The sequence below is a fragment of the Coccinella septempunctata genome, chromosome 3, assembly GCF_907165205.1.
Source record: "Coccinella septempunctata chromosome 3, icCocSept1.1, whole genome shotgun sequence".
Classification (NCBI taxonomy): domain Eukaryota; kingdom Metazoa; phylum Arthropoda; class Insecta; order Coleoptera; family Coccinellidae; genus Coccinella; species Coccinella septempunctata.
Genome location: NC_058191.1, coordinates 36,539,659 through 36,555,278, shown reverse-complemented (window position 1 = coordinate 36,555,278; position 15,620 = coordinate 36,539,659). Strand labels below are relative to the sequence as shown.

The window sequence follows — 15,620 nt, the reverse complement described above, 5'->3', positions numbered from 1 at the left end:
GCTTGCCTCTTACACCTTTTAAATACAGGTACTTGATGATGGCTCGATACTCCAATTTTTCGATTTTTACAATTTCGGTGGACATCTTCTTTCTTTTAATTCATTGCGTAAGTCTGGTTAACTTTTTTGACCTCAAACTTCACAATGACACTTCTAATTAGTTGTTCGTTGCTATGGTAGCGCAATATTTTTTTTATGCATGGAACTGGTCTAGGCTAACTAGATATCAATACATCCTCGTAGGAAAAAGAAAAAGAAATTACCAAGAGAAAATATATTTACCCATTAAAAGAATAAGATGTCTCCTGCTGCTTCATGCAAATATTGTCATAATTGTTAGTTATATACTATTGAGCTACCTACAAGTTCAAACTGATGAATTGGAATCGAAAATCCTGCCACGAACCTGATAACCTCTGAAGATTAGTACAATGGTTGTTTCAAATTTGACGAATTGTGTGTTCAAGAGCAGCAAATAATCTCATATAAAAGATGACACGTACACTAATAAGAAAAGGTTGCTCTTAGTTCTCATCATAATTCAAAAAGTGAGAGATACATTTTCATAGGGTTTTGTGGAAAGTCATCAATCTGTACCTCTAAATTGGGATGCAAGTTGCTGGATTGTAAGTGAAAGTATCGATTATTCATTGTTATCAATTATAAAAACTTTTGTTTTAAAATCTGCTTTCAAACGGTGGAGGAGAATACATGATTTCCTAATTGGAAAAAGAAGACAGCAAATTCCATCAGCCTATCCAAAGAATCAAAGCCTCAGTTGGATCTCTTTGATATAACAAGTGTAGGTATGGTTTTTTCTCTGCAAACACTCGATACCTTGGAATGTATTTATTGTTAGTGTTCTGAAAAACTTCCAGAAAACTTTGGATGGTGAAGTGTTTCATGAAACTTGAGAAACACTATAGCTTCACATCCCATTCAATTTTCATATGATGGAATAAAATTAATGGATAAAACATAAAAAATAAGAATCATTACATCCAAACAACCCAGGCATGGATATCTTACAAACTTGGTGAAACACCCTCCCTTTATCACATTCTGTAATATAATTGCAATATTAATTTATCACATTAAATATGCATGCAATATAGTTTGATGTTGTCCCCGCAGCATAATCATCGAGCATGATCATTTGCTATCGCAAGCGTGCCAGTTTTGAAGTGGAGGAGATGTGAATGACCACAATCAAGACATACTCTTGATCTCATTCTAATGGTATTGCTTCATTTCATACCTAACATATCGCCATGGTGATCGAGAAATATTGGGAGTATATCGCAGCTGCAGTTATCATCTATTGCGTGACATATTTTACGTATCGGTGGTTCGAGAAAAAAAAATCTTTCGAAGAGGGAAAATCTCGAAACAGAAGTTATAACAATGGTAAGTCCAATCGAACCGCTTCGTGCTATGACGATTTCAACCCATTGATTCTTGCAGATAATTATTCGGACGCTGAAGAGGATAACGACATTGCGCCGGCTTTACCGGAGGACCTGAAACATGTTCCCTTGAAATTCGATATCCTTCCTACGGATATGATGATAAGAAACTCCAGGGATTTCTTTGAAAATATGAACCGTCGACGATCGATCAGGTTGTTCAGTTCCAGATCCTTTCCGAAGGAAATCATTTACAACATCATCAAAACAGCAGGTAAAACTGATGTTTTAGCGAATCACCCTGTATACAAAAGTTGAAGTTTTAAATTCCCGAGAAGTTACTCCATTTTTACATCAGCATTCGAGCGTGAGGAAATCCGAGAAATTATAGTGTTTTTCTTATAAAAACAATGATAAAACATATTGACATATTTGATATATCCAGACTATGTTGATTAAACAATTATTTCTATAATTTTGTTCAGGGACCGCTCCTAGTGGGGCTCATACAGAACCGTGGACATTTGTGGTAGTGGAAAGTATGGATATCAAAAAAGAAATTCGAAGGATAATAGAGGCTGAAGAAGAGACAAATTATAAAAAAAGGATGGGAAAAACTTGGACAACTGACCTGAAACCTTTGAGAACTAACTGGATAAAGGAATATTTGACAGAAGCACCTTCCCAAACAACTCACACACATATTTAAAACATTTTATAGACCATAGCTCATAGACTTTTAGATGATCTATAAAACATCAGAAAGTATAGAACCTTTAACCTAGATTCGACGGAAAAATGTCCGCGAGATTTACGTTGAAAAGTATCACTTCTTTAGGCGTCTATTCGACGTAAATCTAATTATCTCTATAAGAAGTACGATTTCTGATATTCTCGAGATTATCCTGATTTGGTATTTTGTTTGATATATAATAGACGTTTGAGGATGTACTTTATTAATATCATTTGATAACGTTTATATATCATTAGATTTTTGACATTTTTCTTCGATCAAAAATCTGATAAGATATAGATGATCTGAAAAACATGGACAATCAGGACATCTAAATCATGTAGCACCAAAGATCTTCTTTAGACTTTGGAGCATTGTCTTTTTCGTTGAAGAAATCGGATGTCTATTAGAGGAAAGATTATTTATTGAAAAAGATGGTGTTAGTACTCACCTATTTTAGATGATCAAAGATGAACGTTTGTTAGATATTTCTAGAATGACCTTGTATTGTATGTACAGTTTTTGTCCTCTAATTGTTGTCAACTTTGGAATTATATTAGGATAATTTAAAAAACGTGATATTAATGACCTCTCAACTAGACATATTTATCTCACAAGATATGTTTCGAAGAAGGGTCCCTGTGAAAGAAAATGGACGTTCCATAGATTCAAGATCCACATCTTAGAATCATATCTATAAAATCTGACCACTTGAGAATCTATAGATTAGTGATGGGCGAGTTCATATTTATACGGAATGGTTGACAGTTCGTATGGGAGTTGGAAGAGAAAAAACAGGTTCTGATGAATAAATATATTTATAATAAAAAAAAAACAAAAATGAATATTATTCAAAAACATAACACATAATTCATAAAATTGGAAAAAAAAAATATAAATAGATGAAATTATTGTCTATTTGTTTTTATTCCTCTCATATTCGTACCGTTGGCTAGTCGTAACCAGTCTTGAATGGCCCCCGTTTTATGACAGCATCATCTGCTGGCGTTTCACTTTCGAAGAGAACATATACAGCCTCTGGAAGCAACATAAATTACAAATAGCTAAATGTTTTTTTATTGAATATCAATTATAAGTTGAGAAAATATGCAAAAAATAATCTTTTGAAGAAAAGAAAGCGATGAACCAAAACCTGGAGATACAAATTATAAATCAATAGGATTCAATTTCGGTACTCTTTTGATACCCTGTAGTATTTTTTAAAAATAAAAAACTCTGCTCTAAGGAACTCCTATGGATTAATTGATACAGAATTTTCAATTCGAACATCGAAATACGAAAAAACATTCGAAATCTTAAATGATCTAAAAAACATCTAAACATTCCCTCGAAGATTTCAAACTCCGTATATTCAATTATTCGTCAAATTTCAGATTGAATCCTGTTTTGTTAGTGCTTATAGTAAGGGTTACATTATTCAGCAAGAGTTTCCTGAGTAAAGTGATTCAGAATTCACTTCTGAATCGATGTCTAGAAGATGTCTATCAACAGACTTTTTCAGATAACCCTCTTCAAGTAAATTCTACATAGAAATAGAAAACGCTGCTGTAATGAACTCCTATGGATTAATTGATACAAAATTTTCAGTTCGAACATCGAAATACGAAAAAACATCCGAATTCTTAAATGATCTAAAAAACATCTAAACATTTCCTCGAAGATTTCAAACTCCGTATATTCAATTATTCGTCAAATTTCAGATTGAATCCTGTTTTGTTAGAACTTATAATAAGGGTTACATTATTCAGCAAGAGTTTTCTGAGTGAAGTGATTCAAAATTCACTTCTGAATCGATGTCTAGAAGATGTCTATCAATAGACTTTTTCAGATAACCCTCTTCACCAAGTAAATTCTACATAGAAATAGAAAACGCTGCTGTAATGAACTCCTATGGATTAATTGATACAAAATTTTCAGTTCGAACATCGAAATACGAAAAAACATCCGAATTCTTAAATGATCTAAAAAACATCTAAACATTCCCTCGAAGATTTCAAACTCCGTATATTCAATTATTCGTCAAATTTCAGATTGAATCCTGTTTTGTTAGAACTTATAATAAGGGTTACATTATTCAGCAAGAGTTTTCTGAGTGAAGTGATTCAAAATTCACTTCTGAATCGATGTCTAGAAGATGTCTATCAATAGACTTTTTCAGATAACCCTCTTCACCAAGTAAATTCTACATAGAAATAGAAAATGCTGCTGTATAATGAACTCCTATGGATTAATTGATACAAAATTTTCAATTCGAACATCGAAATACGAAAAAATATTCGAATTCTTAGATGATCTAAAAACCATCTAAACATTTCCTCGAAGATTTCAAACTCTGTATATTCGATTATTCGTCAAATTTCAGATTGATATTCCTCAGAGGAGCGCATTTTAGATATAATATATACCATTAATAGTACCTATCTAACAAAATAGTATTGACTTGTCAATGGTTATCTAAAAAATATCATTTAATAGACTTTATTAAACGATTGATCTTGAAATATATTTCTATTTTAAATCTACGTATATTTCAATTCATTGTAGCCAAAAATTCAGGTAAATATTTGAAAACGATAACTGGATATCATTTTTAACAGAGAGCACAAATCCAAACTAATACCATATCGAAGTAAATAGTATTTTCCTATGTTCAAGCAATTTGATTGATGTCTGAAGGGATTACCTGCTGTAACTACCCTAAGTAGAAATTGCACTCACCTTGTTAAATTATTACAGCACAAATCACTAATCGAAAAACGAACACAATCACTAGCCGACTTGACCTTCTTACAAAGAAGGGTTGTATATACTGACGGAAATGTTGAATGTTCAAGTTCAAATGGCTATGCACTATGAACTTTAACTCTATTGGCCCATGGCCGGTTCGCGGCTTCTTGCGAATTGCGATAAGAGTTCGCCACCAAGCGATTCAACCCGATCGTAGTTCTTGTCTAGCCCTTTTCATCGCATATCTCTCGATCGGATACCTTCAACCAAACATCTATTTTCTGCAAACTCGGAAAAATATCCTTTTTCCTCAAGACTCTCTGAGATACTCTTGAGAGTCACTCTCAAGAGTATCTTGGGTTAATCAATAGTTTCGTTCGAAAGTTCATATTTAACATATTGAATTTAGGTGTCAATCATTCTTCACCATTATTGTTTTTGAAACAGGTACCAATATTCATACTCGATTTATATTGAAAAAATTGTCCAATCAGTTTTATCATATGAAAATATTCACAAATTTCAATATCCTGATACTAAGTCTCCTAGAAAAACATCCCCATCAGTAAGAATACGAATACTTACATGTGCTTTTTAGCATTGATACTTACATGATAAAACACAATATGAATTTGAAAAATACACTAGGAAGATGTTGATTAGTCCAAAATTTTTTGACTAACGTAGAAGTATGGTTTATGAATAATTAATTTCGGAAGTCACTTCAATAGATGACATTGACTTTTTATATCGACATATTTGGGACACTTGGAATCGTTAAGTTTAAAGACGATCTAGCAATGACAAATCTAGAAGAAATTTATTTGTTCACAGTTTTTCTACCATTTTACTTAGATGTTTTATATATGTAATCTAGGCGTCTAAACAAAGTCAGATATTGATGTGTCATATCGATATAGTATATGATATCTATTTCCCGTCTGAAAATTAATTTCATCATGATTATAAAATTAAGATATCCAATAAACGTTTTTTCAATATATGGTCTTCTTTGAAGATATTAATCGACATATTTGGTACAATTTGAATTCTAATGTTCATAGACGATACAAAATGATATATCTGAAAGATATTCATCTGGTCACTGGTTTTCGACCATTTTAGTTAGATGTTCTCTATATGTAATCTAGATGTCTTAATAAAGTCAGATATTGATGTCTAATATTGGAATGGTATATCATATCTTTTAGTTGTCTGCCCAGTGAGTCTTTCGCGATTAATACAATTAGATATTAGATAAACCTTTTTTAGATGTATATTTGGAAACTAATCTATTTTCAGATATCTTACGGACATAAGAATTTTGCCAGGCATAAGACTAGACATCTAAAAGATATTTCAAAAACATCATTCATCGAAAACGTCTTATTTAGATAATCTAATTTTGATCATAACTCAGAGCAAGATCATTTTAGATCCCTTTTGACATAAATGAGATGTCATTTAGACGGAAGTGTGTTGTTTGGGTTACCTCATTCTAGTATTTAAACAAACTTACGGTATGAAACCAGATGGAACCAAAAAAATCCATTATTACAACGAACAAAGTCTGTCGATAGCTGTGGGATTTTTGCTAGCCGCCATTCATGTAAGTACCTATATATCTATATCTATATAGATATTTTTTGAATTCTGAGAACCACTGCAGCTACTCTCAGTTTTTCCAATCCGTTTATGTATAAATAAAACAGTTTACGGATCTACTGTTTTTGAAGTAATCACACTTATTATAGCACTCAATTATTTAAGTGAAATTTATATTGTTATTTATGGTAACACCTTGTAATATGACAAGGTTTCGTGATTTTGAGTGGGTTATTTGCAGAATGCAGGACTGTACTCATTGACATCTACCCCTTTGAATTGTGGCCCCTCCATTAGGGTTCTTCTCAACAGACCAATATCAGAAAAATTGGTTTTTCTACTGCCGGTTGGATTTCCAGCTGAAGGTTGTTTGGTGCCCGACTTACATCGCAAACCACTTTATGAGATAATGATTGAGTATTGAGAAGAGAAATTTATTCATACATGTATACAAATAACTTTATATTTTTTATTTTTGTCATATTATAACACCTTTTTTTACTTGAACTTTTCTTTTATACCTATTTTATTGCCCCTTTTTCATTTTTTCGATGACGGTCTCAGAAAAAAATTAGTGTTGTATCTTAGATGACAAATGCTTAAATCTGATAGTTATTATTTATTCCATTTTTATTTGGAGCTGAATAATAGATTAATATTGGGGATACACTTTTCACTAGTATAAGAAAAAATTGTGAATGCCTGATTAACAAAAAAGACTTTATTGTCAGCACACAAAATATTCGACAACCTCTTTTATAAAATGATAATTTTTAAATTCGAATAACATTCATTATCTTATTTCCAATCGATAGAAATACAACATTAAATAAGCACTTCCAGTTCAATGAACAATTATATGGAAAAGCCTGAAGGGCAGTTTTCGATTATGAGTTCGTAATAATTTTGATAGAGATATGGTTTTCCCATTCCGAAAGAATGAAATATTTTTTATGTCGGGTATAAACAGGATTTCAAACTGCTGTGCTATCCACTTGGCCACTTGGTGTTGCAGTCCTATAACCCCCGTTTTCAGAATAGGATACTTCGTACACCCCTGGTTTGGATGAATTATATTCAGCGATTTCATTATAGAACCCATAAATTCCCACGATTCCAAGCCACATCAAACCTGGAAATAATATTCTGATTCATATCGGGAAGAATCGATTTTCATGAAAAAATGCTAGGTGGTGAATTTTATTTTAATAATTTTGGAGATATCTCTTGAGTAGCGTAGTCTAACTTCAAGAAATTCAATCGATTATTATTATTATTTGGAAGGCTCTGAAAAAACCATTGAAACAGTTTCTAGTTATAACCTCCGATTTCCCAGAAAACTATTTTTTTTTCAAAGCGATATTCATGAATTTCGATTTTTGAACTAACAATGAAATTAAAGATTGGGAAATCGTTTTGCCTAGGTAAGAATTTAATATTTTCCAAGAATATTCGATTGTTGATATGTCTTCAAGAATGAATGATATTTCTTCAAGAAATCCAAAACTCATCGAACTTACCACAAATAATTAATACCAACAAAAAAGCTGCATTTGTGAACATAAACATCCCAGAATAAATGGTAACAATAAGAAGTAATACTGATTCTAACAGCATGTAGAGGAGGATATACCTTTCTTTCGCCTGAAATTTGAACAAATTAATCGAATTAGTAGATTTCTTCTCTGAAAAAACTGAAATCGTTTAGACATCAAAGTAAAATCTCAAAAATGTATGACACTTGAGAAATTTTCATCCCCAATTGGATCAACTGTGAACGTTTTCATTTATGGTATTGTTTTTAGAATATCATATATAAAATGATCGTTCTTTGAATGGATCATGTAGAGGCCTCTAATCAGTATTTAAGTCAAGAAATCAATTTAAAATTCAGTATCTCCGACCTAAGGTACCTTGAATATTGCTGCTGACAAAATTCCTCCTGCTATCAAACTCGTTATACCCATCAGGATACCCACGACAATGAATGAATTATACCTTTTAGCAGTTCCTTTTTCAATATGCATCACGCAATCAAGAATGAGAGCCACCCCTGTCAGCTGCAAAATGAAAGGGAAAGTGGTAGAGAATACATAGAATATCATTGTTGATCTTCAACATGCAAAAACGGATTTTCCATTTCTGCCTTAGGATTTTACACATCGATTTTGCGGAATTCGGAATTTTCACTCCGTAACAAATGAACAAGAAATTTTCATCACTTTATTTTTATTTGGAATGAATTAACTTAAGAGTCAAAAGTGAGTATTGTTTCGAAATCGATATTGTAGTTCTGAATTGAAGTTGATATAGATGATTTTATGTACTTTACTCAGAAATTCCTGGAAATATAATACGTATTGAAGAAATGTACAGGGTGTAAATTATTAGTTGAAAAAAACTTTAAGTGGTGATTTCTTTTCGAAAAATAGTGTGGTTCTTTCATAACAATTTTTTGTGTTTTGAGCAGATACTGCTGAATGAAATGAAAAGCAAGTTTTAATTTTTTTCCAATAAACCAGAAAACTGACAGAAATGAAATGAATGGACATTCTAATGGGAGCGAGAAGGAAATGAAAAAAAATTTGTGGTTTAAGATCAGTTTGATATCGGCCTACTAGGTAAATTTAAGTTCGAAGATAATGCCAGATCATACGACTCACGAGTACCTGTTGATAAATTGTTTTTTCTCAAAACCTGTTTCGAAAATCAATTTTTCAGTGGTGTAATATGAATAAGGAATATATTTGAAATTTGTGAGAAAAATTTAGGGGATTTTCGGGTATTTCTACCCCTTGCAATTTTTAGGAAACACCACCAAAATTTCTCCATTCACTGCTGGCCAGAGAGCCAGAGAGCAGATGGAGCTGCTTGTAAAAAAAATATAGGGAAGACTTTCACGATTTTTCGACAATAAAAATCCTCCCTGAAATTGTTTGCAACTATTCCCTTACACCCTGTATACCATAATATTGCGAAATATTCAATTTATTATCTTTCTTCATCATAAATAACCTTTTCGACGATTAAAAGTGTATGAAGTAAAATTTATCAGCGTTTGAAATGAAAGAAATCGAAAGAATTCTTTGAAAATCTTACCAGGATACTTTAGAAATCAAAAACAAAAATCAATAAACGTAATTAAAGAATTTTGAGTTTTTCATTTAGAACCCTAGTATTTGAAGGCAATATTTCTACAGTATAAAAACAACTTTAATTTTCACACCAACAGATAAAGAACTAATAAGAATTGATAAATACTCACAAAACTAATGACGCTCATTATGAGAGCGCCATTTCGGAAACTAAAATAGAAACAGAATTTCTTCACCATTTTATCCTAAATTCGTGAACATATTACACCGGAGCAGAACACAGAGACGCTGGTGGGTTATTCTACACTCAAAAGGGATGCTGTGAAAATTATTCCCCTTCCCGAAGGACGCCAGACTTCTGGGCGCCACGGTATGGATTCAGGGACGCTGTTTCTCCCCTGTCTCCAGTAAAGGCACACTGATCACGGATTCAATCAGCATTGTGGAGATGACATCTTGATGAGTTTATCCTCCTCCTTTCTGGACTCCGTTTCAGACCCTTCTGAGGTATTATCAGATCGATTAAATACCTACAAAGTTTTTTGGAGTTTGTCTCGTGCCTGATACGGTATTAGAGCCATTAGAGGGAATGGGGGAGTGGTTCATTATTCAAGTCAATATGATTGTCGCTAGATATTCGATGGAGAAAGAGGAAATATTCGAAGTAGGTACTTCATAGGCAAGAAAATGTGGAGGTGAAAATTCTGAATAAAATTTAAAATGATGATTGGATCAGACGAATATGAAAGGAGATATCGCAGACTTGAAATTGCAATTTTTGAAAATGCCATTTTCAAGATGAAAATCTAAACAAGCTCGATGAAGCCGTTCGGTCTTGACGATTATTCAAGTGATTCCATCTTTTTGGAAATTTTTCGATAGTCACAGTTAGAGTAATTTTTCTCTGAATAAACATAACCGTAGATCAGAAAGTGATACATATTCTGAAAGAGCAACTCTTCTAATTGAAAATCTGAAAATTTTATCGTGCTCGATGGAGCCGTTCGGTCGTGACGATTATGTAAGTGATTCCATCTTTTTGGAAATTCTTCGATAGTCACCGTTAGAGTAGTATTTCTCTCAATAAACATATCCGTAGATGAAAATCTGATACATATTCTGAAAGAGCAACTCTTCTAGTTTGGAATCTGAAGTTTTTTTCGAGCTCGATGAATCCGTTCGGTCTTGACGAATTCTGAAATGAAATTTACAATTTTTGAAAAATGTCATTTCCGAGATGAAAATCTAAACGAACGGAGATATGCTTTCGAAATATCTTGCAATAGATTCATCGTGTTCCAAACCTACATTTCCATACAAAAATTCCGAATATTGTTTGAGAGAAAATAATTTTTTTTGTTTTTCCACTTTTCATTTTCGAGTTGACTTCAGAGAGCTCTCTGGAGTGCAATTTTCTATTGAATCATCAACTGTTTGGTTTTCTAAAATCTTCAAAACAAATTATATGCACTCCATATCCGAGGACAGTCATAGAACCTCCTGATTTTTAGACAGAGTAGCAAATAGGTCATTTTAGGGGGTCTAACCACTTGCTCGTTTTTTACCCAAAAAATCGAGATTTTCGAAATCGAGTTTTTGTGCTAGGGTGGAAGCCTAGGCAACGCTGATTATATAACCGGAAATCCCACTAGGATCAGACGAATATAAGAGGAGATATCGCAGATTGAAATTTGCAATTTTTAAAAAAATGCCATTTTGAAGATAAAAACCTGAACGAAGGGAGATAGGCTTCCGCAAATGGCTGCAATAGATTCAGTGTATTCGAAAACCTATATTTTCATACCAAACTTCCCAATATCTGATACTGTTTGAGAGAAAATATTTTTTTTTGTTTTTCCACTTATCATTTTCGAGTTGACTTCGAAGAACTCTCTGGAGTGCAATTCTCTATTGAATCATAAACTGTTCGGTTTTCTGGAATCTTCAAAACAAATTCTATGCACTCCATATCCGAGGACAGTCATAGAACACCCAGATTTTTAGGCAGAATAGCAAATAGGTCATTTTAGGGGGGTCTAACCCCTTGCTCATTTTTGACCCAAAAAATCGAGATTTTCGAAATCGAGTTTTTGTGCTAGGGTGGAAGCCTAGGCAATGCTGATTATATTACCGGAAATCCCAATAGGATCAGACCAATATAACAGGAGATATCGCAGATTGAAATTTGCAATTTTTGAAAAAATGCCATTTTGAGGATGAAAATCTAAACGAAGGGAGATATGCTTCCGCAAATGGCTGCAATAGATTCAGCGTATTCGAAAACCTATATTTTCATACCAAACTTTCCACTATCTGACACTGTTTGAGAGAAAATAATTTTTTTTGTTTTTCCACTTTTCATTTTCGGGTTGACTTCGAAGAGCTCCCTTGAGTGCAATTCTCTATTGAATCATCAACTGTTTGGATTTCTAGAATCTTCAAAACAAATTCTATGCACTCCATATCCGAGGACATTCATAAAACATCCTGATTTTTAGACAGAGTAGCAAATAGGTCATTTTAGGGGGGTCTAACCCCTTGCTCATTTTTGACCCAAAAAATCGAGATTTTCGAAATCGAGTTTTTGTGCTGAGATGGAAGCCTAGGCAACGCTGATTATATAACCGAAAATCCCAATAGGATCAGACGAATATAACAGGAGATATCGCAGATTGAAATTTGCAATTTTTGAAAAAATGCCATTTTGAGGATGAAAATCTAAACGAAGGGAGATATGCTTCCGCAAATGGCTGCAATAGATTCAGCGTATTCGAAAACCTATATTTTCATACCAAACTTTCCACTATCCGACACTGTTTGAGAGAAAATAATTTTTTTTGTTTTTCCACTTTTCATTTTCGGGTTGACTTCGAAAAGCTCTCTGGGGTGCAATTCTCTATTGAATCATCAACTGTTTGGTTTTCTGGAATCTTCAAAACAAGTTCTATGAACTCTATATCCGAGGACAGTCATAGAACATCCAGATTTTTAGGCAGAATAGCAAATAGGTCATTTTAGGGGGGTCTAACCCTTTGCTCATTTTTGACCCAAAAAATCGAGATTTTCGAAATCGAGTTTTTGTGCTAGGGTGGAAGCCTAGGCAACGCTGATTATATAACCGGAAATCCCAATAGGATCAGACGAATATAACAGGAGATATCGCAGATTGAAATTTGCAATTTTTGAAAAAATGCCATTTTGAGGATGAAAATCTAAACGAAGGGAGATATGCTTCCGCAAATGGCTGCAATAGATTCAGCGTATTCGAAAACCTATATTTTCATACCAAACTTCCCAATATCTGATACTGTTTGAGAGAAAATATTTTTTTTTGTTTTTCCACTTATCATTTTCGAGTTGACTTCGAAGAACTCTCTGGAGTGCAATTCTCTATTGAATCATAAACTGTTCGGTTTTCTGGAATCTTCAAAACAAATTCTATGCACTCCATATCCGAGGACAGTCATAGAACACCCAGATTTTTAGGCAGAATAGCAAATAGGTCATTTTAGGGGGGTCTAACCCCTTGCTCATTTTTGACCCAAAAAATCGAGATTTTCGAAATCGAGTTTTTGTACTAGGGTGGAAGCCTAGGCAATGCTGATTATATTACCGGAAATCCCAATAGGATCAGACCAATATAACAGGAGATATCGCAGATTGAAATTTGCAATTTTTGAAAAAATGCCATTTTGAGGATGAAAATCTAAACGAAGGGAGATATGCTTCCGCAAATGGCTGCAATAGATTCAGCGTATTCGAAAACCTATATTTTTATACCAAACTTTCCACTATCTGACACTGTTTGAGAGAAAATAATTTTTTTTGTTTTTCCACTTTTCATTTTCGGGTTGACTTCGAAGAGCTCCCTTGAGTGCAATTCTCTATTGAATCATCAACTGTTTGGATTTCTAGAATCTTCAAAACAAATTCTATGCACTCCATATCCGAGGACAGTCATAAAACATCCTGATTTTTAGACAGAGTAGCAAATAGGTCATTTTAGGGGGGTCTAACCCCTTGCTCATTTTTTACCCAAAAAATCGAGATTTTCGAAATCGAGTTTTTGTGCTGAGATGGAAGCCTAGGCAACGCTGATTATATAACCGAAAATCCCAATAGGATCAGACGAATATAACAGGAGATATCGCAGATTGAAATTTGCAATTTTTGAAAAAATGCCATTTTGAGGATGAAAATCTAAACGAAGGGAGATATGCTTCCGCAAATGGCTGCAATAGATTCAGCGTATTCGAAAACCTATATTTTCATACCAAACTTTCCACTATCCGACACTGTTTGAGAGAAAATAATTTTTTTTGTTTTTCCACTTTTCATTTTCGGGTTGACTTCGAAAAGCTCTCTGGAGTGCAATTCTCTATTGAATCATCAACTGTTTGGTTTTCTGGAATCTTCAAAACAAGTTCTATGAACTCTATATCCGAGGACAGTCATAGAACATCCAGATTTTTAGGCAGAATAGCAAATAGGTCATTTTAGGGGGGTCTAACCCTTTGCTCATTTTTGACCCAAAAAATCGAGATTTTCGAAATCGAGTTTTTGTGCTAGGGTGGAAGCCTAGGCAACGCTGATTATATAACCGGAAATCCCAATAGGATCAGACGAATATAACAGGAGATATCGCAGATTGAAATTTGCAATTTTTGAAAAAATGCCATTTTGAGGATGAAAATCTGAACGAAGGGAGATATGCTTCCGCAAATGGCTGCAATAGATTCAGCGTATTCGAAAACCTATATTTTCATACCAAACTTTCCACTATCTGACACTGTTTGAGAGAAAATAATTTTTTTTGTTTTTCCACTTTTCATTTTCGGGTTGACTTCGAAGAGCTCCCTTGAGTGCAATTCTCTATTGAATCATCAACTGTTTGGATTTCTAGAATCTTCAAAACAAATTCTATGCACTCCATATCCGAGGACAGTCATAAAACATCCTGATTTTTAGACAGAGTAGCAAATAGGTCATTTTAGGGGGGTCTAACCCCTTGCTCATTTTTGACCCAAAAAATCGAGATTTTCGAAATCGAGTTTTTGTGCTGAGATGGAAGCCTAGGCAACGCTGATTATATAACCGAAAATCCCAATAGGATCAGACGAATATAACAGGAGATATCGCAGATTGAAATTTGCAATTTTTGAAAAAATGCCATTTTGAGGATGAAAATCTAAACGAAGGGAGATATGCTTCCACAAATGGCTGCAATAGATTCAGCGTATTCGAAAACCTATATTCTCATACCAGACTTTCCACTATCTGACACTGTTTGAGAGAAAATTTTTTGTTTTGTTTTTCCACTTTTCATTTTCGGGTTGACTTCGAAGAGCTCTCTGGAGTGCAATTCTCTATTGAATCATCAACTGTTCGATTTTCTGGAATCTTCAAAACAAATTCTATGCACTTCATATACGAGGACAGTCATAGAACACCCAGATTTTTAGGCAGAATAGCAAATAGGTCATTTTAGGGGGGTCTAACCCTTTGCTCATTTTTGACCCAAAAAATCGAGATTTTCGAAATCGAATTTTTACGCTACTGTGGAAGTCTAGGCAAGGCTGATTATATAACCGGAAATCCCAATCGGATCAGACGAATATAACAGGAGATATCACAGATTGAAATTTGCAATTTTTGAAAAAATGTCATTTTGGAGATGAAAATCTAAACGAAGGGAGATAGGCTTCCGCGAATGGCTGCAATAGATTCAGCGTATTCGAAAACCTATATTTTCATACCAAACTTTCCAATATCTGACACTGTTTGAGAGAAAATAATTTTTTTTGTTTTTCCACTTTTCATTTTCGAGTTGAATTCGAAGAACTCTCTGGAGTGCAATTCTCTATTGAATCATCAACTGTTTGGTTTTCTGGAATCTTCAAAACAAATTCTATGCACTCTATATCCGTGGACAGTCATAGAACATCCAGATTTTTAGGCAGAATAGCAAATAGGTCATTTTAGGGGGGTCTAACCCCTTGCTCATTTTTGACCCAAAAAATCGAGATTTTCGAA

At 33.7% G+C, this 15,620-nt stretch overlaps 2 protein-coding genes across 4 annotated transcripts; one reads left to right on the top strand and one right to left on the bottom strand.

Moving 5' to 3' along the window:
- The first annotated feature begins 496 nt into the window (after positions 1-496).
- Positions 497-6,993, top strand: LOC123309415 (iodotyrosine deiodinase 1). Of its 3 annotated transcripts, none has more exons than XM_044892530.1 (6): positions 497-626; positions 1,135-1,407; positions 1,465-1,680; positions 1,892-2,087; positions 6,376-6,496; positions 6,734-6,993. In XM_044892530.1, the coding sequence occupies exons 2-6, from the start codon at positions 1,272-1,274 to the stop codon at positions 6,914-6,916; spliced, it is 852 nt and encodes a 283-aa protein (XP_044748465.1). In that variant the 5' UTR covers positions 497-626; positions 1,135-1,271; the 3' UTR covers positions 6,917-6,993. The 3 variants fall into 3 exon arrangements, with proteins under 3 accessions (XP_044748465.1, XP_044748463.1, XP_044748464.1); XM_044892528.1 differs by lacking the exon at positions 497-626 and adding an exon at positions 651-806; XM_044892529.1 differs by lacking the exon at positions 497-626 and adding an exon at positions 708-802.
- Positions 6,994-7,197: 204 nt separating this feature from the next.
- LOC123309973 lies at positions 7,198-9,984 on the bottom strand. The gene is made up of 4 exons (XM_044893292.1): positions 9,758-9,984; positions 8,406-8,552; positions 8,013-8,136; positions 7,198-7,624 (listed from the first exon to the last, which is right to left on the bottom strand). Exons 1-4 carry the CDS (start codon positions 9,824-9,826, stop codon positions 7,467-7,469), a joined length of 498 nt encoding a protein of 165 aa, XP_044749227.1. The 5' UTR covers positions 9,827-9,984; the 3' UTR covers positions 7,198-7,466.
- Positions 9,985-15,620: the final 5,636 nt, after the last annotated feature.

Excerpts from the sequence above, each read along its gene's own strand:
- LOC123309415 (XM_044892530.1), top strand. The coding sequence starts at position 1,272 with ATGGTGATCGAGAAATATTGGGAGTATATCGCAGCTGCAGTTATCATC. Across the intron at positions 2,088-6,375 it reads GAATATTTGACAGAAGCACC|TTACCTCATTCTAGTATTTA; the intron begins TTCCCAAACAAC and ends GTGTTGTTTGGG. Across the intron at positions 6,497-6,733 it reads TTTTGCTAGCCGCCATTCAT|AATGCAGGACTGTACTCATT; the intron begins GTAAGTACCTAT and ends GGTTATTTGCAG.
- LOC123309973 (XM_044893292.1), bottom strand. The coding sequence starts at position 9,826 with ATGGTGAAGAAATTCTGTTTCTATTTTAGTTTCCGAAATGGCGCTCTC. Across the intron at positions 8,553-9,757 it reads TAATGAGCGTCATTAGTTTT|CTGACAGGGGTGGCTCTCAT; the intron begins GTGAGTATTTAT and ends TTCATTTTGCAG. Across the intron at positions 7,625-8,012 it reads GTTGGTATTAATTATTTGTG|GTTTGATGTGGCTTGGAATC; the intron begins GTAAGTTCGATG and ends TATTATTTCCAG.